The 24,064-nt window shown below is 44.2% G+C and overlaps 2 protein-coding genes across 3 annotated transcripts; both read left to right on the top strand.

Annotated features, from left to right (window-relative positions):
* Positions 1 to 321: 321 nt before the first annotated feature.
* Positions 322 to 12,243, top strand: cunh10orf71 (chromosome unknown C10orf71 homolog). Its single transcript, XM_071521335.1, has 2 exons — positions 322 to 2,187; positions 10,081 to 12,243. The coding sequence occupies exons 1-2, from the start codon at positions 322 to 324 to the stop codon at positions 12,241 to 12,243; spliced, it is 4,029 nt and encodes a 1,342-aa protein (XP_071377436.1).
* Positions 12,244 to 14,610: 2,367 nt separating this feature from the next.
* Positions 14,611 to 22,788, top strand: vstm4a (V-set and transmembrane domain containing 4a). Of its 2 annotated transcripts, none has more exons than XM_071521359.1 (8): positions 14,611 to 14,833; positions 16,014 to 16,466; positions 19,757 to 19,810; positions 19,943 to 20,050; positions 20,148 to 20,181; positions 20,262 to 20,410; positions 21,255 to 21,322; positions 22,184 to 22,788. In XM_071521359.1, exons 1-8 carry the CDS (start codon positions 14,785 to 14,787, stop codon positions 22,334 to 22,336), a joined length of 1,068 nt encoding a protein of 355 aa, XP_071377460.1. In that variant the 5' UTR covers positions 14,611 to 14,784; the 3' UTR covers positions 22,337 to 22,788. The 2 variants fall into 2 exon arrangements, with proteins under 2 accessions (XP_071377460.1, XP_071377459.1); XM_071521358.1 differs by having other exon boundaries at positions 19,916 to 20,050.
* The last annotated feature ends 1,276 nt before the right edge of the window (positions 22,789 to 24,064 follow it).

Here is a 24,064-nt window from a genome sequence, read left to right as displayed (position 1 = left end):
AAACACCACATCAAACTGCTTTGTTTAGTGATAGATTTGTATGCCTAGATGTGTGACAGTGATGATCATGTCCAGACTAATTCTCCTTTCTCTTCTCCTGCAGGAAAGTAAGGAATTCCACGACTTTTTTGGACAGAGAACAACTCAAATGCACAATGTCTTAGGAGCTACCGGTGGTCAAACATCCTGACAGGGGGTCCCAAACCCTGAAAGTTCCACTGGCAGAGAGTGTGTGTAATGTTGAGGTCTGTGTGAGTATGTTTGTATGAATGACTGAGCAACTGAGCAGAAGAATGAACTCTTTGTGAGTGAGTCTGCATCATGACTTCAGTGGAGAAGCGCCACTCAGGGCGAAGGAGTGGCGGACATCGAAAGCACAGCGATGGCGGCTACAGTGACACCTCCAGTGGTGGGTCCTTTCTGGATGAGACGGATCGTGAGGTCAGCAATTTGACCGACCGAGCATTCAGGAGCCTCTGCATTGGAGATGAGGCTGTTTATAATGACTCGGACCTCTGCGCCTCTTCCCCCTCCGCCCAGAGAGAGAGACAGCAGGCCTTTAGCAAAAGTGGCCAGGACAGGGACAAGGAGGACAGTGAGAGGGAGGAACTTAAGAGAGCTGCCCATGAGAGCTTCAGCCTCAGGGTGCAGCAGTATGGACAGGACTGGATCCATGGGGGAATATATGGGGCGGAGACCAGCGCGGATCCACAGTGGGGCGTCTATGGGGAGGGAAGGACAGAAGGGGGGGTTTCTGCCACATTCCAGCACTCATTTGTGGAAATGTCGCAGCAAGAGAAATCTCTGAAGGAAGAAAATCTGTCCTTCCTTAGTAATGGAGCCACAGAGTTGAGTTCACAGCAACGCAGGAGCCGCTCCAGAGTCTCTTCTCTTATCAAGGCTTTTAACTCTGAGGGCTACAGAGATGGAGTGGGGGCGGATGGTAAACTCAGGGAGTGGAGTAATGAGACAAGCTGGGACAAATCAGCTCTGATGAGCATCCAGAGGGAACTCTCTGAATTCTCCTCAGCATACCACCAAAACTTTAACAGTGGCCCTTTCCCCTCAGCTGGCCCCTTCTCGTCCCAAGATAACAGCTTCTACTCCTCTGAAGTAGCTACTGCAATGGCTCACATGAATTCTACATCTTCTTTTATGAGATCTTCCCACAGTAAACACAGCATGTCAACACAGGTCAGCTCTAACTCCAACTTCTTTATGCACAGTGAATTTAGCCCCTTCAAGGTGTGGAGGGACCATAACAGGTTTCCCTTCCAACAAGGAGAAGTCTCAGGGTTTATGCCCCGTTCAGAGTTCCCTAAATGGTATGAGACCCCTATGTACAAGGAGCTATCACTAGGGGCCCAACTACAGGGTCCCTCCATGTTTGATGAAAGAGGGGTTAGACCTCAGAGGAAAACCATTGCGCCAGTGGCTCCTCCACCTCCCCCCCCTCCTCCACGCTCCACCTCAGCGTCCACAATGCTGCACAAAGCCTCTGCTGTGGAGAAGCGCTGTGAGTCAGAGTTGGCAGGACATTATCCCAACTGGAAAAGGACACAGAGCCTGGGAAGTAACAGGCTCCCATCGCAACGGCCATCAACTGTCTCACCTACCATTGAGATGTCTCGACGTGTCCGAGACACTCTCAGCTCCTTCAGTGGCCTCCAGCAGAAGCTCACAATGATGACATCAGAGCAAAACATTACAATGGAGATGACAGCAAATCAGCAGGGTGTACTACATAGTAGTTTAATACCCTTTGGCAACAACAATACCACAGTAACAGTGCCACAAAATGTTGTCAGCAGTAACACTAGCACAACTCCCTTTAACATCAGCCAGCTGCTGACACCTGTAATCCATACACATCAAGAAACAGAGACATCAGAAGTCCAGCAGTATGCAGTTTCACCCCTAACTGTGGAACACCCCCCTGTACGGGCTGAGAGCAGGGGAGCAACACCTGATGTTAGGATGTCCAGCTACAAATCCAGGGCGACGAGCCTTCTCTTCAACCTCAAAGACAACAGGAAGAGAGTGAAAAGCACCTACAGTCCTACCAAATTTAAAGGCTTGGACATAATGGACAAACACAAACAGCCCTCTAACCAGGATGTCAATGAGCCCAGAGACACCGTGATAGATATCCCTGATTTCCCAGACCCAGATGTCCAAATTCCCCAGGTGATTGTACAGAAGGAACCCGGCATGACAGATGCCGCGTCACATCAACTTTTACAAGCGCATCATAGCCCTGGACTGCCATTTACGGCATTAACTTCCCAACCTACAACAGCACATATAGGCCAAAATTCAGAGTACACTTCAAGTGATTACCTGACAGCTCAGATGCAAGGTGAGATGGTTCATCATACTGGGTTCAGTGGCCTCATGCAGGAAAATTACACTAGCAATCAGATGGCTAATGGACAGAATCTCTGTGAGGACTTATCATCATTTACTCCCTATAAGCAGGGCCAGATTGATAAAATAGAAACCCTGGCGGGTGATGTGTACAGGCAGACAAACTCAGGTGTCCCGAATATACTGTCCATGGTTACTTCGCCTCACCCTAAACCTAATATAAGCCCTAAGCCATCCTATTCAACTATGGACACGCCCAGATTAAATGCTGACTACACCAATCAAAAAAGAGAATATCTAATAAGTAAGACAAAGACTGCGCAGGATTTCAGTGAATCATCAGGGGGGGTATTTGCAAAAGTGGATAGATATGAACAAGTCAAAGAGAACAAATATGGTTACAGTGATGTATCCTCCCAGGAAAGGTGGAGACAGCAGCTTTGTGTCAGTAACACAAGTAGCCAAGACACAGAGATGCTCGGTCTGAAAGCACCTTTCTCTCCATGGAAAGGAGAGATACCTGCTTTAACAGAGAAAGACCAATATGCACAGTCTTTCCAAAGAGCAGCTATGATAAAGGATGAATTCCACTCACCCAGAGACAAACACGGGGGAGAAAACAAGTGGAATATAAGTAAAGAACAAGAGAACACAGAGTTGAGGGGGAGTTTGGCTGTAGGAACCTCTTCACATCCACAACAGGCTGTGTTCCACAATCCCTATCACACATTGGTCAATCCTAACCTGTCAAACCAACTGCAGCAATATGCTCCACTTAGTACTGACTCTGTGCTCAGAGACGCTCCAGTCAATGGAAAACAGCAACCCGGAACATTAAAGGACAAATACGAACTTCAAAACTACTATGGACACAATGAAGAACATGAAATGAAAGAGAATTATCTGATGCAGAATTATCTTCCACACAGAAGTACAGAGCAAGGCTACAGAAAACAACAGACATTTTATTCAAATGAAGACATTGCTTTCATGCAACAAGAAACCGCTCAGAGAAAACAATTTATGCCTTTGCTCAATGAGAATGAAGTGCCAAGATTCCAACAAAAAGAGGCTAAACAACAGTATGACCACAATATGCAGAGCAATTCATTATCTAGCCCTGACAAATCATCTGCCCCTACATTGGCAAATCAGGTGAAAGATAGACAATATCTTGAGGTGACAGCTGAACAGGCCAGGGCAGAACAGATACAAGCAGAGCATGCCCAAGCAGAGCTGGCTAAAGCACAGCATGCAGATTTGGCTCAAGTGGCACAGCCCAAAGCAGAGTCGGCTAGACCAGAGTTAATTATAGCAGGTCAGACTGGTATAGAGGAAGTCAAAGCAGAACAGGCCAAAACAGAATTGACAGAGCAGGATCGGGCAAAACAGACAGAAGTAGAGCATCTAAAGGCAGAGGAGGCCAATATTAAAGCAGAACATGAGCAGAGATGGGAAGAACAGGCAGAACGGGCCAGAGAAGAACAGACAAAAGCAGAGCAAACCAGAGAACAGGAGGTAAAAGTAGAGCAAAAAAACAAAACAGAGGGAGCAAGAGCAGAGCACACCAGAGGAGAGCAGGGTGAGGTCAAAGCAGAACAAGCTGAAGCAGAGAGGATAAAAGAAGAACATATCAAAGCTGAACTAGCAATGGCTGAGCAGGCAGGGAGGGCCAAGCAAGCTCAAGCTGAACAGGCCAGACGAGAAAGGATCAGAGCAGAGCAAGTTGAAGCAGAGCGGATAAGAGCAGAACAAGCTGAAGCAGAGCGGATAAGAGTAGAACAAGCTGAAGCAGAGCGAATACGAGCAAAACAAGCTGAAGCAGAGCGGTTAAGAGCAGAACAAGCTGAAGCACAACGGTTAAGAGCAGAACAAGCTGAAGCAGAGCGGATACAAGCAAAACAAGCTGAAGCAGAGCGGTTAAGAGCAGAACAAGCTGAAGCACAACGGATAAGAGCAGAACAAGCTGAAGCAGAGCGGATAAGAGTAGAACAAGCTGAAGCAGAGCGAATACGAGCAAAACAAGCTGAAGCAGAGCGGTTAAGAGCAGAACAAGCTGAAGCACAACGGTTAAGAGCAGAACAAGCTGAAGCAGAGCGGATAAGAGTAGAACAAGCTGAAGCAGAGCGGATACGAGCAAAACAAGCTGAAGCAGAGCGGTTAAGAGCAGAACAAGCTGAAGCAGAGCGGATAAGAGCAGAACAAGCTGAAGCACACCGGTTAAGAGTAGAACAAGCTGAAGCAGAGCGGATAAAAGCAGAACAAGCTGAAGCAGAGCGGATAAGAGCAAAACAAGCTGAAGCAGAGCGGATAAGAGCAGAACAAATCAGAGTAGAAAGGATCAAAGCAGAGCAAGCTAAACTAGAACAGGCCAAACTAGAGCAGATGAAAGTGCAACAGGCCAAAGCAGAACAAGATAAGGCAAAGCTGGTTTCAGCGGGAAAGGTCAAAGCAGACCACATTCAAATAGAGGAAGTAAAAGAGGCTGAGCTAATTCAAGCAGGACAGGTCAGCGCAGAACGACCTAGAGCAGAGATAGCTAAAGCCGAGCAGGCAAAGGCGGAACAGGCCAAAGCGGAGTTAGCTAAAGCAGAGCTAGCTAAAATAGAGAAAATGAAAGAAGAGTCAGCTAAATCCAAGGCAAAACTATCAGAGACAGAGCAGGCCAAACATGAGCCAGATAAAGTTGAGCAAGTTAAAACAGAATTAGCTAAAGCTAAAGCAGAGTTGGCCAAAATAAAGGAGAAAATGAGAGGAGAGCAAAAACAAAAAGTCAGAAATACAGTCTTCACAAAGGAAGATGACACTACAAATAAAGATGTTGAGTGCAAAGAACATGATCAGGCAACACAACTGCATCAACAGAATGAAGACTCAGCTGTCAGCAAGAATAGAGTAAAAGCTAACAGAGGGGCTGATGATTATGATCGTGTTAGAGAGAAATATGGTTTTAGTAATACAATTTCAACAAATAGAAGCAAACCATACACTGCAGCCAATGTTTCTTCAAAGGATGACAGTCAAACGTCAGCTTTAGCTCTTGATAAAGTTGAAGAGACAATGAATAACAATAAATCAAAGGATGAAAGCAGCCCTATAAGCAGAGTTGCTATGGCTAAAACAGAAAATCAGGAGAGAGAAGTGAGCCTTAAATATGATGAGGTCAAAGAAAACCAATATGTTTACAGTGAGTCATCCAAAGAATTCAAATTATCTAGTACAAATGATTTACCTCCACCTGTGAATAAAAGAACAAATAGTGAGACAGTTATTGATAAAGTAAAAGATGACAGGGTTATGAATGAAAATTATGAAAAATGTGATCCTCTGAAACATAACATTGATGTTTCACTGCAAAGAAATTCTGATTATGTTAAACCCATCCCCCTTGAAAGGAAGCCCAAGCCAACTGAGCATAGTGTAGTTCCAGGTAAGGATACACATTATACCCCACCCAGAGCTTTGTCTTACAAGGAGAGAGCTCAGACCAAGCAGGAGATATTGACTTCCAAAATAAAGGCTCATGCTGAAAAGGAGATTTCAGCAATTAAAGAAAAGGGTTTTGCTATACGAGATGGATTTTTACCCAAAAATACCACTAAGAGTCAGAGTAACAATGTAAGACAGAAACCACCATCACTGGATGTCTCTAGCAGACATGAAAATACAATTATTACACCAAAGAAACAGATGGGGCCTTCGGGGATGAAGATGGAACTAGTCAAGTCTCTTTCACCTCCCAGCTCTGCTACCGCACCAGTCAAGTCTTCAACAGCCACCAGTCGGTTAGACCACTCACTGAAACAAGTTCCCAAAGAACCACTGAAGAGCAATGACACTCTGATGCAACCACCCAGAGAACCAGAACAGGTTGAAAGTAATGCCAAGAGCATAGATGAAGGGTCGAACAGACTGAAGAAAGAGGAGCAATCTGGAATCAAGTCGACACAAAATAAAGAGCAGACTCCTAACAGCCTAGGAAAACAGGAAGCAAATCATGGAGAAAACTCTGAGAAACAGCAAGAGGGACTTAAAAGCAAAACGGCAATAAACACTGATCTGCTCAATGAGAAGAAAGATCCATCACAGGCTAAAGCACTGGTCAAACCTGAAGGTTTAATGGTCAATGCGAATAAGATAGAAAGCTCCCAACTTGAAACTGAAGACAAGGCTGAGAGTAAAAGTGAAGCAGTTCCTGAAGATTCAGCACCTTCACTAAAACTTGTCTTTGGTCAGGGTGCGACCACTGTGGCTGATGACAGCTTGCAGATCATGGGAATAATGGTAACTGTAAGAGAGAGAAATCCATCAATGAACAATGGTCAGATGGAAGAAAAAGCTCAAGAAGAAACTCAGGCAAAAGAGAAAGAGCACACTAATACTGAGCCAATTGGTAACGTTAAATGTCACCCCAGCTCAGGTCTTGAACTAAGCAAAGAAAATGACTCTTCAAAAGATGTTTCTGTTAGCATAGTTAAGGACAAGGACAGAGCTGTACAGGAAGCACGACCTACAGCAAAGAATAAAACAGAAGTTGGTATAAATAATCATCCTGAAAATATGCAAGAAGAAACCTCAAATACGGAACCTCTAAAATGCAAGACACATGTGATCAATGAGGAAAGGACCATTTTCCAGGAGGAAAGCTCTTCAATGAAAGAAAAGTCCCAAAGCAAAACACGACTCCAAGACCCTCTGGCTGATGAAGATGAGCCCCCCGCAGTGATTGAACCTGCTAAAAATAAAGTGTTGGCTGAAACTCAACCCCTCCTCTTCAAACAGGGAATAATCACAAGAAAAGCTAAAGACTACACAAATGAAAAGTTAAAAGAGAACTCAGCAATGAGCAATATGCACGATCAATTACAAGTTGATATTGAAGATAGGAAACCACATAGAACACAAACACAACACATCAATGAGAAGTCTGTGGCCAAAGCGGCCACTACCAACTACCAGGAAAATTTCAACAGAGGTGATACTGAAAGTTTAATGAAGCATGACGTCCAACCACCAATGAAAGAAGATATGACAAAAAGTGTCATGAATCCATCCAAAAGCAGGAACATAGATGAAGAGAGTGCACCCCTACTGGTGGAAAAGACACATGACTTGGCACCACCAGAGGTGAAGCCACAAGACAGTTCTCCTAACAGTTTAACTGGAAATGAGAACACATATGTATCTATAACAAATCAGCATACAGGGAAACACAGTGGAGACAACAGTCAAGTGGACGAAAATGTGCATATAGGCTGCATTGCCATCCGAGTTGTGCCAGGAGAAACTGAGAAAGACAACCAGAATGTGACAGGAAAACATACCACCATTAAAATTCCCACAACCAGTGTGAGTGCAGTAAATGAAAATAAACAAGTCGCAGTACTAAGTCCTGAAGAAAAAATGAGCACCTCAAAAGAAGAGGACCGAGCCAAACTCCTCACACCAGCAAGCAAAGACTCAAAACCAATAAAAGACAGTTTGGAAGCTCGATATATGTCATCCAGTGTGAGGCAGGGGGCCCATTCATTGAAAGTCAGTGATCAACACAACAGCGTGACCCCAACCAGTGAGAATACACAACTAGAAAATAGAAAGCCTGAAAAAGTAAAGACAGTTGGGGCCACAATGGATGAAACAAAGAGACAGCCAATGGAGGAAGACTACTTTCAATTGCAAGGTGTAATAGAAACAAACAATGGACAATATAATGATAATGCAAATGTTGGAGGTATGTCAGATGCAGTATCAGAGAGAAAGGACATTGCATGTTTACTTCCAGACAAGGCCTCTATCAGCAAGGAAACACACTTACAAGGGGAACCAAAAAGTGTTAGAAATGAAGCCTTTGTGTTGAATGAAGGTAAAATGAGAACTGTGGAATCCAATTCGGCAAGTGATAGAAATGTGGATTTGAAAAGGATAAATAGGGAAGATAAGACGGTTTCAAAGCAGAGTGATGGTCCCACAGAGAGACAGAGCAATAACAGTGAAAAGATGGAGGTAGGTCAAGCTATTCATATAAGAAAACATCGCACATCATCAAAGGAAAGACAGAGTACTAAGAATTTATATCCAACAAGGGATCATACAGTTAAGGAAAATGTTGACTACAAACCTGAAGTTAAACCTAAACCAAAAGAGAAGGTCTCCACTATACCTGAGATATCAGCCATTGCAGACTATGCCAGATTAAAAGTGATTGTTTCAGAGGACCGGCCAGACACAATTCAGGATCTCCCTCCCAGCAAAAAAGAGGGATTTATTCCAAGAATACAGACTCGTCATAGTAGACGCCCGGTGTTCACTGCTGACACACAAGAACTCTCTGTGAAACAGAAACCTTTGCCAAAAGAGACAGAGCTCAGCACCAAAGTGAACAAAGAGCCCAAAGCCTTAGTATTTTCAACTATGGAGAAAGAACACAAAAGGACAGGGATGTTCAAACTGGGAGAGAAAGAGAGACAAGAGAATATGCTTCCAGATGTCAAAGCTAATGAAGGCGTCACAGACTCTGGGGCAATACATACACATACACAAGATCTCAAAGAGAGCAGCAAGCCAACACCAGCACACCTTAAGAACCCAGGAAGTGGAGAACAAGAAGTGGCTGTAGCTGGTAACCAAAGACTCAATCAACAAGGAGACCAAAGCATTTATCAGCCACACAATCCTCCCACCCAAGCACCAACCTCACTTTCCTCAATCAACAAAACAAGAAACGCTTCTCTGTCACGACACCTAGCTCAACTTGACAACTCCATCCAAGTTGAAAGACCTAAAGAAGAATTATTTCCCCCTAAAACAGAAGGAATGCCACCCATGGATAACAATTCTCATCCACAGCCCCCTTTGGGGCAAATGTACAACTTGGAGGAAAGCAGAACAACTCAAAGAAAAGATGAGAAGATAGAAAAACAAAAATACAATGAGAGAGCTGCTAAAATTGAGGATGAGAGGATGAAAATACAGAGACAAGAAAGGCTAGCAACTCAGCATGAAAAAGAAATTGTTGCAAAACAGAGAGAGGCCGAACGGAAAGCTGAGGAGGAAAGAAGAGCAAAACAGTTAGAGGAGAAAAGAGCAAAACAGAAAGCGGAAGAAATCAGAATAAAACAGATCAAAGAGGAGAGTAGAGCAGCTCTGGTTGAGGAGGAGAGGAGAGCTGCTCAGAGAGAAGAGGAGAGGAGAGCAAGAGAGAGAGAGGCCATAGCTCTTAAGATTGAGGAGAGGCGAGTAAAACAGAGAGAAGTAGAGCAGAGAGCAGAGGAAGAAAGAAAAGCAAAACAGCTAGAGGAAGAGAGAGCTGCTCGAGAAGAGGAGGAGAGGAGAGCAAAGCTGAGAGAGGAGGAAAGGAGAATGAAAGAGATTGAGGAGGAGAGGAGAGCAAAACAGAGAGAGGAAGAGAGAGCTGCTCAAGAAGAGGAGCAGAGGAGAGCTGCTCAGATTGAGGAGAAAAGGCGAGCCAAACAGAGAGAGGAGAAGAGACTCGCTCTTATTGAGGAGCAAAGGAAAGCAAAACAGAGAGAGGAGGAGAAAGCTGCTCAATTTACGGAGGAGAAAAGGATTAAACAGATTGAGGAGCAGAAGAAAGAAAGACAGAGAAAAGAAGAATGGATGGCAGCTCAGAAAGAGGAGGAGGAGAGGAGGGTTGCTGAAAAAGAGGAAAAGAGAGCAAAACAAAGAGAAGAACAGCGTGCCAAAGAAATTCAGGAGGAGAGAATGAGACAGCTTGAGGAGGAGCGCCGAGCAGCACAGAAAGAGGAGGAGAAGAGAGTTGCACGAGAGAGGATGCTAGCTCAACAAGAGGAGGAGAGCAGGGCTAAAGAGAGAGAAGAAGAAAAGCTAGCAGTCCAGAGAGAGGAAGAGAGAGCTTCTCGGAGGGAGGAGCAGAGAAGAGCAGCACAGAGGATGGATGCTCTTCAGTACTATGCCATCACCTCGACAGAGTCAGAGAGGAAACCCAGAGATAGAGATCTACGCTCCCCTTTACCCTCCCAAAGAAGAGTGGACCTGTCTGGCGTAGAGTTGACTGAGGACTCAGGATCCTACAGTAGGCCATCTGCCCCTCCATCTCCAGCTCCAGCTCTCCCCCGCTCCAACACCTCCTCTCCTGCTCTGGGAGCCAAGCCCACCATGTTCAGGGTGAAGGATAACACCATGAGAGGCTCCTCTTTCACCAAATCAGTCAAACCACGCTTCCATAAGAACTTTGGAGAAGATTTCAGGGTCGGCTCGCCTCTGGAGAGCTGGAGGGGGTCCGACAGAGGAGAGGAGGAGCAGGACAGAATGAGACGCAGCGCTGGAACTCCCATCCACCACGACACAGTCAGTGGGTTCAACAGACTTCCCACTGTCAAAGAATCGTTGACTCCTCAGCCAGCATCCTCATCACAGGAGTACACAGCCCCTCTCCCAGAATACAGGCCCTTCTCCAGGAGGAGCATAGCTTTGGATGAGGATGACTCTCGCTCTGTTATCAGCAATATATCAGAAGATGTGGAGAGTTTTGCCACCAGTGCCACAGACCTGGCAGACCTAAGGGGGTTGTACGACTATGAAAGGCCAGAGTCAGCCTGTAGTTTCAGCAGTGATGTGGCCCGGTCTTTGGGAAAGCCTCCAACTGTGCCCCCAAAGAGTGAGAAAGCCTTACGCAGGGCACAAAGGCTGACCACTCGGAGGATAAAGAAGGAGTTGTCTAAAGCTGTGGTAGACAGCCCTACTCCAGTAGAGAAACCAGTCCGCGCTGTCTCCAGTATTCCTTCCTCCCCAACTGAGCTACGCTCCTCCAGCCGCCATGCCCGGGCTTCCCCCCATTTCTCCGCTCCCATCTCTCTCTCTCATGCCCCAACATTAGAGTCTAGTGTGCCCTCCTCCCACCCAGAGCTGCAGTCCTCTTACCGCTCTTTCCATACCTCCCCTCATGCCACTGCCCCCGTCTCTCTCCCTGTTGCCTCCCCTCATGCCACTGCTCCCGTCTCTATCCCAGTTGCTTCCCCTCATGCCACTGCCCCCGTCTCTCTCCCTGTTGCCTCCCCTCATGCCACTGCCCCCGTCTCCCTCCCTGTTACACCCAAAACAGTTGCTAGTGTTCCCTCTTCTCCCACTCTGCACCACACCAGCCATCCAGCCCCAGTGACACAGTACCATGTAGAGTCAGGTTACGCCCAGTCCTTCCCACTGACCCAGCGTAAGGTGCTGCAGGACCTTGGGTCTGGCCAATACTTTGTTGTGGACATGCCCGTTCAGGTGAAAACCAAGACTTTCTTTGACCCTGAGACAGGGAAGTATGTCCAGCTGAATGTGCGTCAGTCAGCCCAGAGTGGCTCTCGACCCCAGTCCCAGCCGGCTTATTCGCAGCCCCAGCTCCAACCCCAACCCCAAATGCAGGTCAAGCCACAGCAACAGCCCCACTCCCAGGCCGCTCCAGCTGGCAAGCCCTATGTGCTGTACCAAGGCTACCAGGGTTATCACCAAAGCTACCAGCCCATACCTGTCTCCTCCTTGCCCCCCCACAGGTCATCCTCAGGACTGTCAGTCCCTGCCACACTCTCCCAGGACCCAGAGCCTGTCACAGAGAGCCAGAGCTGCGGATATCAAGAGAATGAGAGGGGACAGAACTCAGTTGGGCAAAGCTACAGCCCAGAGCAGACTCCGTACATGGACACGGCCCATGATACAGACAAAACATACAACGTACACACAGCTCATAACACACATGGCTCAAACGAGTCATACCCAGAGCATGACACCAACAGCCAGCTTGCAGGAAGCTCAGTGTATGAAAATGATAACCCAGCACACTCCAGGTTGCGGCCTCGTGATATAATAACCATAAGTGAACTGGAGGACTTCATGGATGTGTCTGATTGGTGAGAACAGAGACTAATAGCTTTGAGTGGAAAGGGTTTGATAGTGTAAATGAGACAAATAACTAATACGTCAGAGTATGTAGCACATTCACTGTAGCTAAATAAAGCATTTGATAAAATGAAAAGATACCCAAAGGCACAGTATGTATTGATTATTATATATTTTATTATATATAAGTGATATGGTTGTATATGTGACTTATTCAAGTGAAAAAAGTCCCAGAATGTTTTTGGTTGTTAGTTACTTTTCATGAAGAAGTCCTTGTGACATGCTGTTAAATTGCTGCTGTTATATTTCACCATTTTGGAGATTCATTAGTGTTGAGCTATTTATTGTGTTACAGAGAAGTTTACCATTCCATTTGATTTTTTGAATGTGAGACGCTAAGATCTTTTTTAGTGTATATGATCAGTATCTCATTGCCACCTAGTCCTAAATACATTATGAAACAGCAAACACTAACAGTATGTCTATAGTGTTCAATAGTTTGGTATTGGTGCTGCTATGTAAACACTGACAGGCCAGCTTAAGTTTTCATTCTCTTTTCTTGTTTGAGAAATCCTACTTTTGGCATTTTGTGATGCATGAAATAATCCCATAGTGTCAAACAAAGATCTGCAGATGCTGTACACCATGGTTTGTCTATTCAACCACAATGTCAAAGTGAAAACAATGATGTGATTATTGCTATTTTGTAGGTTTAATTTCATAACGTAGTCCATTTCTAAAGTGGGAAATTTGTGAGAAAGTTTCTGTGTTGCTGTGAAACAGAGTAGTGTGACATGGACGTATTCAGGCAATAAAAGCACACTCATTCAGCAAAACCTTTGTCAGTATAATGAATTTCAGAAGCACCTTGTAAAGGTTAAAAATAAAAAGAGGAAAGGAAAATACAAATGATTGTTGCAATTGGTTGATTTCATTTTTTTTTTTTCAAAACAGTGTAATGAGTAGATGACAATATAATTTTACTGTCACCCGCATCCTGTTCTGACTCTTAAAATGTTTCCTGGGTCTGAACGCCACAAAATGAAGAGTCTCTTTACTCAGTGCATAAAACAATTACAGATTCTTATTGAGAGGGAGCAATGATATGTCCTGAGAGGGTTCATAAACAGAAAAAGAGAGAACAACATTTTGTAGTTGCTGCTTGTGTGTGTGTTGCTGTATGAACTGATCCAATTGCTTAAATCATTGCATACTATGCCTATGGGATCCGACGAGAGAAATGATAAAGTGTGAAAATGTCTTTCCCTTGATTTCCCTTGATTCACAAACCCGGATTAAATGTACACATCTGTGAATGTGAATGCTTGCATATTCCCCAGTTTCATAGTTACCTCATGTATGTTATTGTTGATCCCCTCGAGAAGCAGTAGCCTTCTTTGACCACTGCAGGGCAGAGGAGAGCGGATCCTCGACCAGCTGGGGCAAAGACTCCAGCTGAAGAAGTATGAGGGAAAACTTGAGGGAAATCCCATGAAAAGTTGTTGGTGAGAAGACATAGTACATTTCACAATTACAAAAACTGTCATTCTGGCACTTTTTACACATGACCCTCAGCTTAAAAAGTAATTGAGCTTCAGCTCAAACTTTTAGTATAATAGAATTAGCTGTTCAAAAGATTTCATCATAGACAGAAAAAGATGAAATCACGTTATCAGGCCATTTGGTATGTTTTCCTTCACGGGATCCATGTTTTTCAAGAGAGTCCCACGTATAAGACCTGAAGGGTTAAATGTGTTGTGTAATTCCATTTGGCTTTGGCGGAGCTCTGAGCGCCAGCAGAAGCCCTGCCTCAGCAGTTTAGCCTGCCCAATAAAGCAGCAGGCTTCATACCACTGGGACAGTCTGACAACCACAGCCAGAGACAAGCCCATGCCACTCTGTCCAGCAGCCAGACAGGGAGAGGTCCCACCACACGCATGCACACACACATGCACACACGCAAATGCATGCAGTGCACACACACGCAGATACGCAGGTCTCACCCTTCTGTGATTGGCATTTACTCTTTGTAAACTTCATTGAGAGATGCTTTAAGGAAATTAACCACTAGACATTCAGGGATCCGTAGATTCCCTCTGTGTGTGAGCAACTTTGACAATGGAATTGCGTGTTCAGCTTTTTATCGTGTGCTTCTCAAAATGATACACAATGTGACACACACACACGCACAAATACAAACCATGAGACTTGACCATTGCTTTAAAGTTCTAGGGTTCTGGGCCTTGGTCCAAGACTCCTCACAGCAACACAGGAAATGACATTTCCTACGTTTTGCAGGACAGAGAGAGAGAGAGAGAGGGAGGGAGAGAGAGAGAGAGAGAGAGAGAGAGAGTCCTGGGAGAGTGTGATGGGAGTTTCTAAGTGGGAACAGAGCATTTACTGTTTCATATTACACAGAAAAGAGGAGAAAGAGGAGAGGAGTTAATGGTGGGTAAGGGCTCTGGTGGGTCGTGCAGTGAGGCTGTGTTTTGAATGTAGCTGCTTGTGTAAGTGCGGTGGAGTTGTCTGGGTTTATGGATTCGCTGACTGAGGAAAATGTACTTCTCTATAGTGGTCCTTGTCCTGACTAAGGCTCTGGTCACAGGTAAGTTTACCTTGTTTACAACAATACAAAGAAAGTAAGAAAGAAGGAAAGAAATTATCAAAAAAATAGTGTCTACAGCAATAACTTCATCTATGATTTAACATTAACAACTGTGAAACCGCTACTTTTTGAGTGCATTATGGAACTTTGGCATGGTAATCCTGTCAACTAAATAAAACACACATCTTCTAATAATCATTCTCTCTGCAACAACCAAAAGTTGAGAGTGCAATACTTGATTGGTAATAATGACTTGAGTTAAAATCAATGCAAAATCACTCACTGCAAAATCAAAACTGCAGTGGAGTTCAGTAAGTCTTCTCTGTGGTCAGAGAAAACCTCAGTTTGACTTGCCTTCTATTAACTAGTATGAAGTGGACTTTACTCACATATATGTGGATAGAACCTGCCCACGAATCTCTCTCTGTCAGATAGTGATGTTCAGTGTTGCATTATGTTGGTTTGAATCCCTACTGCTGCCTCGGATGTCACATGAAATTGTACAGGACAGACCCTGGGGGAGATTCCCCCACTAACACAAACAAGAGCAAGGCAGCGCTGCAGCCCAGATGGTCCCTGTTATCTTGTCGTGTTTCTCTGCACTGAAGATAAATGTTTCCCACCTGTAGATTCTCTTTGCCTGTCTGATCAGCCACATTGTGTCCAGACTCTATGTCTCTTCTAAAGAGAACTGACCTAGCTGGCAGACACACAATAAAACCTGAGTTCCTTCAAAGAAGTAGACTAGGCACAGACAAAAATCTATGTAGGCTTCTTTTTATGCTTTCTAGTGATTATAGACTAAATCCAATCTGATGATTAAATGACATGTACACAGAACACTGATTTCTTTAGCGTGTGAGCTCTGAAACTCTATAAATATGAGCAACCACTGTGGGTGTGCATATAAACCTACTTTGTCTAAATGCTACAATTATGTTTAATTGGCAGGAAATCAAGCATCTTGAAAAAAATAAAAGAACTCTTGCACAAAAGGCATTTTCCATTTGGAGCAGATCACCAAATCTAGTTAATTACTTGCTGAAAAAAGTAGGGAGGTGCCAGCAAGCTCCAACTAGATCATGCAGAATATAGCATGCATGCATATGTGTGTATTTATGTGTATGTGGGTATATTTTTATATGTATGTACCTACTGTACGGTATGTGTGTCTTTTCAGAGGTATGTTACGCCCTGAATGTGACAGTGACCCCTGGGCCTGTTGTCATGGTAACTGAGAGCGACAACTTGACACTGTCATGCCTGGTGTCTCAGAGGAAGAGGAGTAACAGTGCACTTGTCCTCCGCTGGTTCTTCTCTCCTCCTGCTGCTCCCACTCTCTCGCCTCCTCCTGCCCCTCCGTCCCCCTCTCCCCCGTCACCCCGGCCCTCCGAGCTTCTGATTGTGAAGCTGGGCATAAAGAAAATGAAGCTGTACGGGAACTACACCCGGCGTTTCCCCCAGCCAAAGTTTCGTCTGTATGAGGAGATGGAGGGAGAGGCGTACCGGCTGCTGATCCTCAATGTGACAGGGAAGGACCAGGGCCTCTACACCTGTAGAGTCCAGGAGATCCGCAAACACAGAAACACATGGAGAGCATCGTCCAATGGTACCAGCGCCACACAACTCACAGGTAAATAAATGTGCATTTTTATACACTCAGCTCTCCATGTCACATTTGTGTGCGGACAGGCTCAGGGACACAGTTGATAAGGGGATGAAGGTTGAGTGATGGAGGAGTGGGGTTTTGGGTAGAGGGTCAGAGGGACAACTGCCGTTTCTTAGACAGGGCATACCCTGTCTTTGGAGGCAGTGTGTTAGCCTAGTGGTTAGGGAGATTGTCCTTTAACTGAATGAGGTTTGAGGGTTTGAGCCCCTGTATCAGTAAGCATCTGCCCCGCTGAAGTGTCCTTGAGCAAGACAGTGAAGCCCTATCAGCTTCAGCGGTGCTGTTCCCTGGAGGGGGGAAAGTGAAAGGACAATTTTGCTTTGAAGCAATAGAGAATTTTTCAAAAATTACATTATTACAGCTAGGAGTCAGATACCTCTCTCTCTTTTTCACCAGATCAAATACAATGTAATTTATTCTAACCTTCTAACCTTTCTATTTAACCTTCATTTGTCCTGGCAGGCGAGTAAAAAAAACAAAAAAAACAATTCTATCTCTTATGATGGCCTGGCAACACAGTAAAACTATACATAGTATTGTTCACCACCTTTGAGGAGAGAGGAGGAGACTCGTCTACAAACAGAATATTTCCTCAGCACATCTCTGGTCACTGACGAAGTGGGATTTCTGGTGTTATTTCTCCGAAAACATTTATCCTGGAATCCTTCTTTCCCAGGAATCCCCACACAGAGAACAGCCGCACACATTCAGCTGAGGCATGCTGTCTATGTCATCTGGCAATGGAAATCATTTTCTAATGGAAAAGCAAAAGTTTTTTAACAGAGGACAAAGTGCAAACAGAAATGCGTAGCATGTATTCCCCGACTCCAACTTGGCCGTTTGCTGTAAGTAGTGCCTGTCTGTGTTTGAGTCTGACCCCAATCCTCTGGCATTTCCATCTCAAAACAATGAGCTCACACAGCCAAACCACACTCAACAATATCACTCTCTGTGTGTGAGGAGCAAAAGGTGCAGTGGTGCTGAGCTGGCTATACGTTCAAAAACTCTCAACTACATGACGTCAGCATTCTGGTTTTACTTTATGCAACCCTCAGGATAAAATTTACTGGAGAATTCAGTTGCACTGGAACTTATTTAGTTTCTGCCAAGGTTCCAGCAGAAATCAACAATAAACAACAGGAGCAAACCTGGTGGATAAGAAATTTAAATTGCATACTGCACTAAAATGTTTACCCTGACCACTTCTTTTTACATACAGTTGAGGAGGTTGATTAAAGTCACACTTCTGGTAGAAATACAAGCCTTCATTTGATTTAATTGGTTTAATTGGCAGTGAAGCCGTCATGCTGGAACGCACCGACCGGACAAAGGATTTCAAAACTCTCTTCGTTAACATGACTGACACCTGTAATAGCTGCATTTACCTTTCGCTCCCCGTTTCTCAACAAAGCCAGAAGGTTTGAGTCAGGCAGAGCGATCTGACAACGCCCTGCCCTACATGCACGGCACTGTCCCACTGAGGAAGCCACACAACCTCAGGCATCTCTGACATGCGTTGACCACAGAACCGGGAACACAAGAGCTGAGACTATGAGGGCGAACAAAGAGAAAACAAAGTTAGAATTGTAATCCAAGGATCCCCTCCGTCCGCAGATCTCAGAACAAAGGCTACACCCTACTGAGATGGCCCACTCTCATATTGTCCAGAGGGGAGATGGTCAACTCTCGCCCACTCGCTCAGCCCAGAAGCCTGACTTCAGACCATATGCACTTATTGGTTGAGCCAAATGCTGGCTGCTCCTTTTCTAAAGTGGTCCACGGAGCACACAGCCAGCAGTTACATCAGGTCTTATAACAGCACTGGACTGGGCAGCCTGTAAAGACGCTGCTCCAGCTTTAGTAGTCTCTCCCTGCCAGGTTGTGGCTTTCAGAGGAGGGTTGACCTTTCTAAGTCATTTCTTGACAGCTGGACTTGGGGGAAGAAGATGAGCCGAAATCTGTAGCTAATAGTTTTTGAGCCTTTCATGAATACCTGCATATTGTGGTACATGCCTGGCTCTGTTTGATACGCATCTGGTAGTCTAGACACATGTGTAGGGAGTGTGTAACATACCGGCTGTCTGACAGGCTTCAGAGCCAATCTGTTAACCTCACACTGGGTGCTCTGATCATATGTGGGATTTAGCATGTGGTTAACCATCGTGGGAAGGTCAGATATGTGGTCTACTTTCATGATTGTTAACTGCTCACATTGTCAAGAGATGCCTGTTAAATATACCACCTCAATAAATGTGTAAGACTCCACTATAATTTGACTATTGAACAATGTATTGGGGCCTCTTCCTTATGCTGCTATTACTTTCATGGTGATGGTAGTTTTTCATATTTGGGTATTTGTGTAACCTGATCATGGACTGGACACAGGTTTTTGAATAAATCTATGAATAACTGAAAAAAAAAATCGAAGGCAGCATTATCTTGAAAAATCCATCCCTATGTGCATACATATATATATCACCTGCTATGCCAGATTGGAATGTATTACTTACATAACCTGCAGCTTCTTCTGCAGTTAACCCAAATCACATACACTGTTATGCCTGAAATGAATCGGAAAAGGAAAAAATCAGTGTAAACATGGTGATCAACTGTTTTAAGCTGATAACAGTTTTTCATGGGTGGTCACAATGTGAAGGCCAGTGTTGCTTACTGAAGTCTTATCTTTTTTTAATTAATATGTCATTCCTGTGTTAAAAAGACATATTAAAAACACATTATGGGGTTCAGAGACAAAGTACTTTATGTACACAGCCTCTGTTCACTCTCCTCAACCTCTCTCTCAATACCCGTGACCTATATACAACTCATCAGTCATTCCTTGGCACCCACTGGCATGCTAACAACTTCCTTATTCATTCTTTTTTCACACTGATAAGTTCACAAAGAAAACAGCACACATAAAACAATTGTGAAGCGACAAAGCAACAAAAAAGGAATTGTAGACGCGGAGCAAGGGGGAACACCCTCACACTGTCCAAGACTAGCAAGGCAGCCAGGCCTGTGTGTGTGTGTGTGTGTGTGGTGGGTTTGGCTGATGCCGCAGTAGTCTCTCTCTTCATGACAGCGGTTTGGATATTTCAGGAAACCACTGAGGTTGTCTGCTGTATTGGGTCAATGCCCTCAGACAACGGCAATTTACAAAGATACTTAGGCTGGGCAGAGTTTCCTGTCCTCAACACAGTGTGCTACATTTCTGTGCTTTTTGCTGACTTTTTCAACAATTGTTTTTCCAGTGCACTTTACTCTTGAGGATGGTAGCAGTGAAGGAGTGTGGCGCTTATTTGCAGGTATTGTTCTTTGTCTACTTCTGTTTCATTTTACAATAAAACAAGTCTATGTTAATGTGACTGTTCTGATGCCCTTTTGCATGTTCACATTGCACCATATGGTAGCATGGTATGTCTGTCTGTGTTTTGCAGATGTGTATCTGTGTGCAGTGCTGATCTGCTCACTGGGCTTGCTATCTATCTTCCTGTTCACTCTGGTTCTAACCTGCCAGTACTTTTACAGCAGACACAGGCTCAAAGGTAGAACTATCATTCATTATCCTAAACTTACATTTTCTGTTTCACTTTGCCTATTCAAAACAATACATCAACATTTTCTCTGCTGTTTTCTCCACAGCCAGTTACCTCCTGGTCAAGTGTCCAGAAAGCAGGTAAATCCTCATCAATAAGGCCTTGGTTTTAAGCCTGGTACAGACCGTCTACTAAACTTGAACTCTTCTGCTCTATACAGCTCAGGAGAGACTGTAACCAGCTCTGTCAGTTCCTCCAGCTCCTCTCCCAGAGCACAAAGGAAAGAGACCAGGCAGAAACCTGCCAGAAAAGTAACATCAACCACACCTAAAGTGCCTGAGGAGCCACCGCCACACATACCAACTAAAGGTAAACTGTTATTACAGTGTAGTGGTAGCAGTGGGTGGTGGAACACAATACTGAATACTACTATCTTAATGGTATTTATATAAAATTAGCCTACCTGAAGGGGGGATGTGACCTCTTGGATGGCTTAAATTCCTTTAGAGGTCTATTGTGCTGCAAATACGGATTATGCAGTGAAATAAAATGGCCTTATATTCTGCTTTGAACATCCAAGAAAACAATGTCTTAGAAATGTAGTCTATCCAGCAAGAGGTGGCACGGTGGATCAGTGGCTCAGCATCGTCACCTCAGAATTCACATGTTCTCCCCATGTTCACATGAATTTCCTCTGGGTGCTCCGGTTTCCTCCCACATTCCAAAGACATGCAGGTCAGGTGGATTGGAGACTCTAAATTGCTCATAGGTGTGAGTGTGAGTGAGGGTGTGTCTGTCTGTGTTAGCCATGTAATGGACTGGCGACCAGTCCAGGGTGTGTCCCTGCCTTCCGCCCAATGCATGCTGGGATAGGCTCCAGCACCCTGTGACATTGAATAGGAATAATAAATAAATAAATTATGTATCCAGCAAGGACACAAGCAGAAAATGATATCCATAGTATAATTCAATTGATGAAACAGTATGAAAATCTGATGAAAATAGTATAGTTATGGAATATGAAGCAGACAAAGGAGTGACTGGGGCAGAAAGCAATGATGATGAAACTTGGCTAAAATCCTGCTGTCTGTATTGTCTAAGGTACAATTTGACACTGAAAGGACGGCGTTGCCTTCAACCACACAGTCATGTTTGTGAGTCTGTTCTTCCAGGTCGTTGTTCTGAGTGGAGCTGCATTGTTTGTGTTTTTCAGCGCCTGTTGCTGCACAGAGACCTCGAAAGCCCAGAAGGTTAAAGACCCAGTCGAGGAGATCTGCAACCGTAAGTCCTCTTGCTCTCACCCATCAGCACACTTAAGTAAAGCTCAGTTATTGCATTACATATGTCTGCGCTTTCAGTTACACCATTTATGAACCATATTATGCATTTAATCCTTTTTGTTACAATTCATTTATTATTTACATTTTAAAAAACTGCTTTTTCATGCATGCAATTTTTCAATTTTATTGAGATACATGCAAGAGGGAATTTGTCTCACCAGATTGCTTGATTGTCTACTGGAGTTTATTGCTGTGTCTTCATTCAGTTATGAGGCTGATAATTCTATTTAGCTTTATTGCTTCTCAAACACAATTATTTATTTAGAGCGCTTCATTGGTTTTATATTTACAATAAAAGTGCCAAACAAGTATACAGGGAAGAACTATTCAAACTAAGGATCATCAGTATTTCTACTGATGTTATTTTTGTGATTTTGTAGTGAAATGAAGGTCCAGAGATGTGAAGGAGTCTTTCACACGAACATACTGATTGGATTAGTGCGACTTGGACTTGTGAGGTTGTTGGATAGGGCTCCTATTGTACAAAATGTTTTTCTCCTAAACTGAATGTTCCAGGAGGTCCTGCAAAGTCTGTAAACACATACTTTCTACAGCTGAAAAGCACTCACAAACTAAGCACATATTTACCTCGGAAAGAGGAAGAATACTACTACTGATACGCTGAAAAAGGATTATTATAACAAAGATGTCACAGACAAGGCACATGTGGTCCCAATTCATATTTATTTTCTGAGGGAAAAGCAGAATTGTTTACGCTCATATCCAAAATATTTTCCTCTGTAGTCGTATCTCCTGGCTACGTTCCCTCAAGCCTCTCTCTCCCTTTGCCTCCCTCCTCTAGCCGCGAGTGTCACAGGAGGATAGCCTGACATACGCAGAGCTGGAGCTGGTCAGACCGAGGCCGGAGCCCCCGGCCTCCTCCGGCCCTGACCCCACAGACTCCAGCTCGGACACTGTGTACGCTCAGATCCTCTTCCAGGAAAAACGGCTGTAAACACAACAGCTTTGGACACACGGATGTTACTGAACCTCCTGGCGAGGGCAGAGATTCAATCATCTAAATTGAATCCAGTGACATCCCAAAGGACTATATTTATGAACTATCTGTATGGCATTTAGCATTCTCTTTGGTTATAAGCACGCTCTGTTTGTAAATGGGATTAGGGGCTTTGCCTTTCTGCAAGGTCCCGTTCGATCACTGCAGTTTTTGGTTCTCATAATGCTGTTGTTTTGGTGTTGTTTGTTGGCATCGCTGGCCTGTGTGCCAGATGTTTGTTCAGGAATGCTTTTACTGTTAACTATTGGTGTACAAACCCAGGGGACTGTGTGGCAAGAGACTGTTGTCCAGGCTCACTTACTGTAGTGCCATAAGGCATTGTAACACTCAGCTTTTTTTAAAATGTGTCTATAATTACCGTACTAATACACCAATTGAATAAATGTATGCCTGGTTCTGACATTCAATGTGTACAAACAGTCGTTACTTCATATAAATCATGCCTATAAAATATTGGTTTAAATATTTAGTGAGTTTTAGTTTTTCTACGGCTTGCTTGAGAACAGTTAGGAGATTGAAATGGGGCAGAAACAGTGTGGGAGCCTGCTGCTTCTGATTTAAGTCTCAACACAGCACAGACATAAACAGCAAATGTGAATTCTGGAGGCAGCAGGCATCACGCTCGGATGCCCAGGAAAGGTGAAGGGTGTAGGCCATTTTGTGAAGGTCAGTTTGTGAAAAATGGAATGAAGATAGAGGTGTGGAGAAAGAGAATGATGCTCGTCCACACCCTTCTCTCCATGTGAGTGGGAGGGAGCGAGAGAGAGAGCATCATCCCCCACAGTTCAGACTCACTGACTAGGATGAACCCACTAATGACTACATTTATTCAAATTAGACTAATTGTAATCATGGTTAATAATTAGCTTTACAGTGCATTATAATTGGGTTAGGCTACAAGATGGTTCTGCCTAGGTGCAATAATTTATTTGATTTAATTATTCTGAGGAACCCAATGGTTTGACATTTCATATCATAAAACCAGTGGTGTAGAGAGAATGGAGATGGCCGTTGTCTTTAGAGAAGGTCATTGCTCGCTCTCTGGGAAAATTATGAGGACTATTTTCCACTCTATTAAGCTACTCCACTTAGCACAATTAGCCACACACACAAAGGTTAAAGAGAGAGACCTCCTCCTTTATGATAGAGAGAATAGTGGTGCATGTGCATGAGAGAGTGAGCGAGTGAGGGAGAGAGAGAGAGAGACAGAGAGAGAGAGCTTCATCTCAGCAATTCGCCCTCATTTTAACTGAGCAACGTATCTGCAGGAGTATGAATGCACGGATGCAAGAGTGTCAGTATTGTGCTTTTCCACTGAAAGGATAACACTCAAGAGTTAGAAAGGGTAAGTTTCACACTGAGTCTCTTCATGTGGGTCACATTCACCCAGGAATGTGTTGTTGAGGCGCTGGAGTGATTATGTGATCATGTACAGTTTAGCTGATGAGGAGTTTGAGCAGTCTGATGTGGCTCACAGACAAGTAGGCCAACCATAAACACACACACAAGAATGGCCAGGACAAGAGAGACGATACCTGAAATTCTCAACAACACCCAAATAAATTTTACAACATCCACTACAACACATACACTTGAAACGCACACAATAAACTTGTAGAGGATAATGGTTCAAAGAGCAGTTAAACATTTACATACTTTCAAAGG

Source organism: Centroberyx affinis, unplaced genomic scaffold (genome assembly GCF_046629955.1).
Source record: "Centroberyx affinis isolate AG114_WGS23_722 - 3 ecotype Tasmania unplaced genomic scaffold, CSIRO-AGI_Caff_v1 ptg000885l_1, whole genome shotgun sequence".
Taxonomy (NCBI): domain Eukaryota; kingdom Metazoa; phylum Chordata; class Actinopteri; order Beryciformes; family Berycidae; genus Centroberyx; species Centroberyx affinis.
This window is presented reverse-complemented; position numbering and strand designations above follow the sequence as displayed.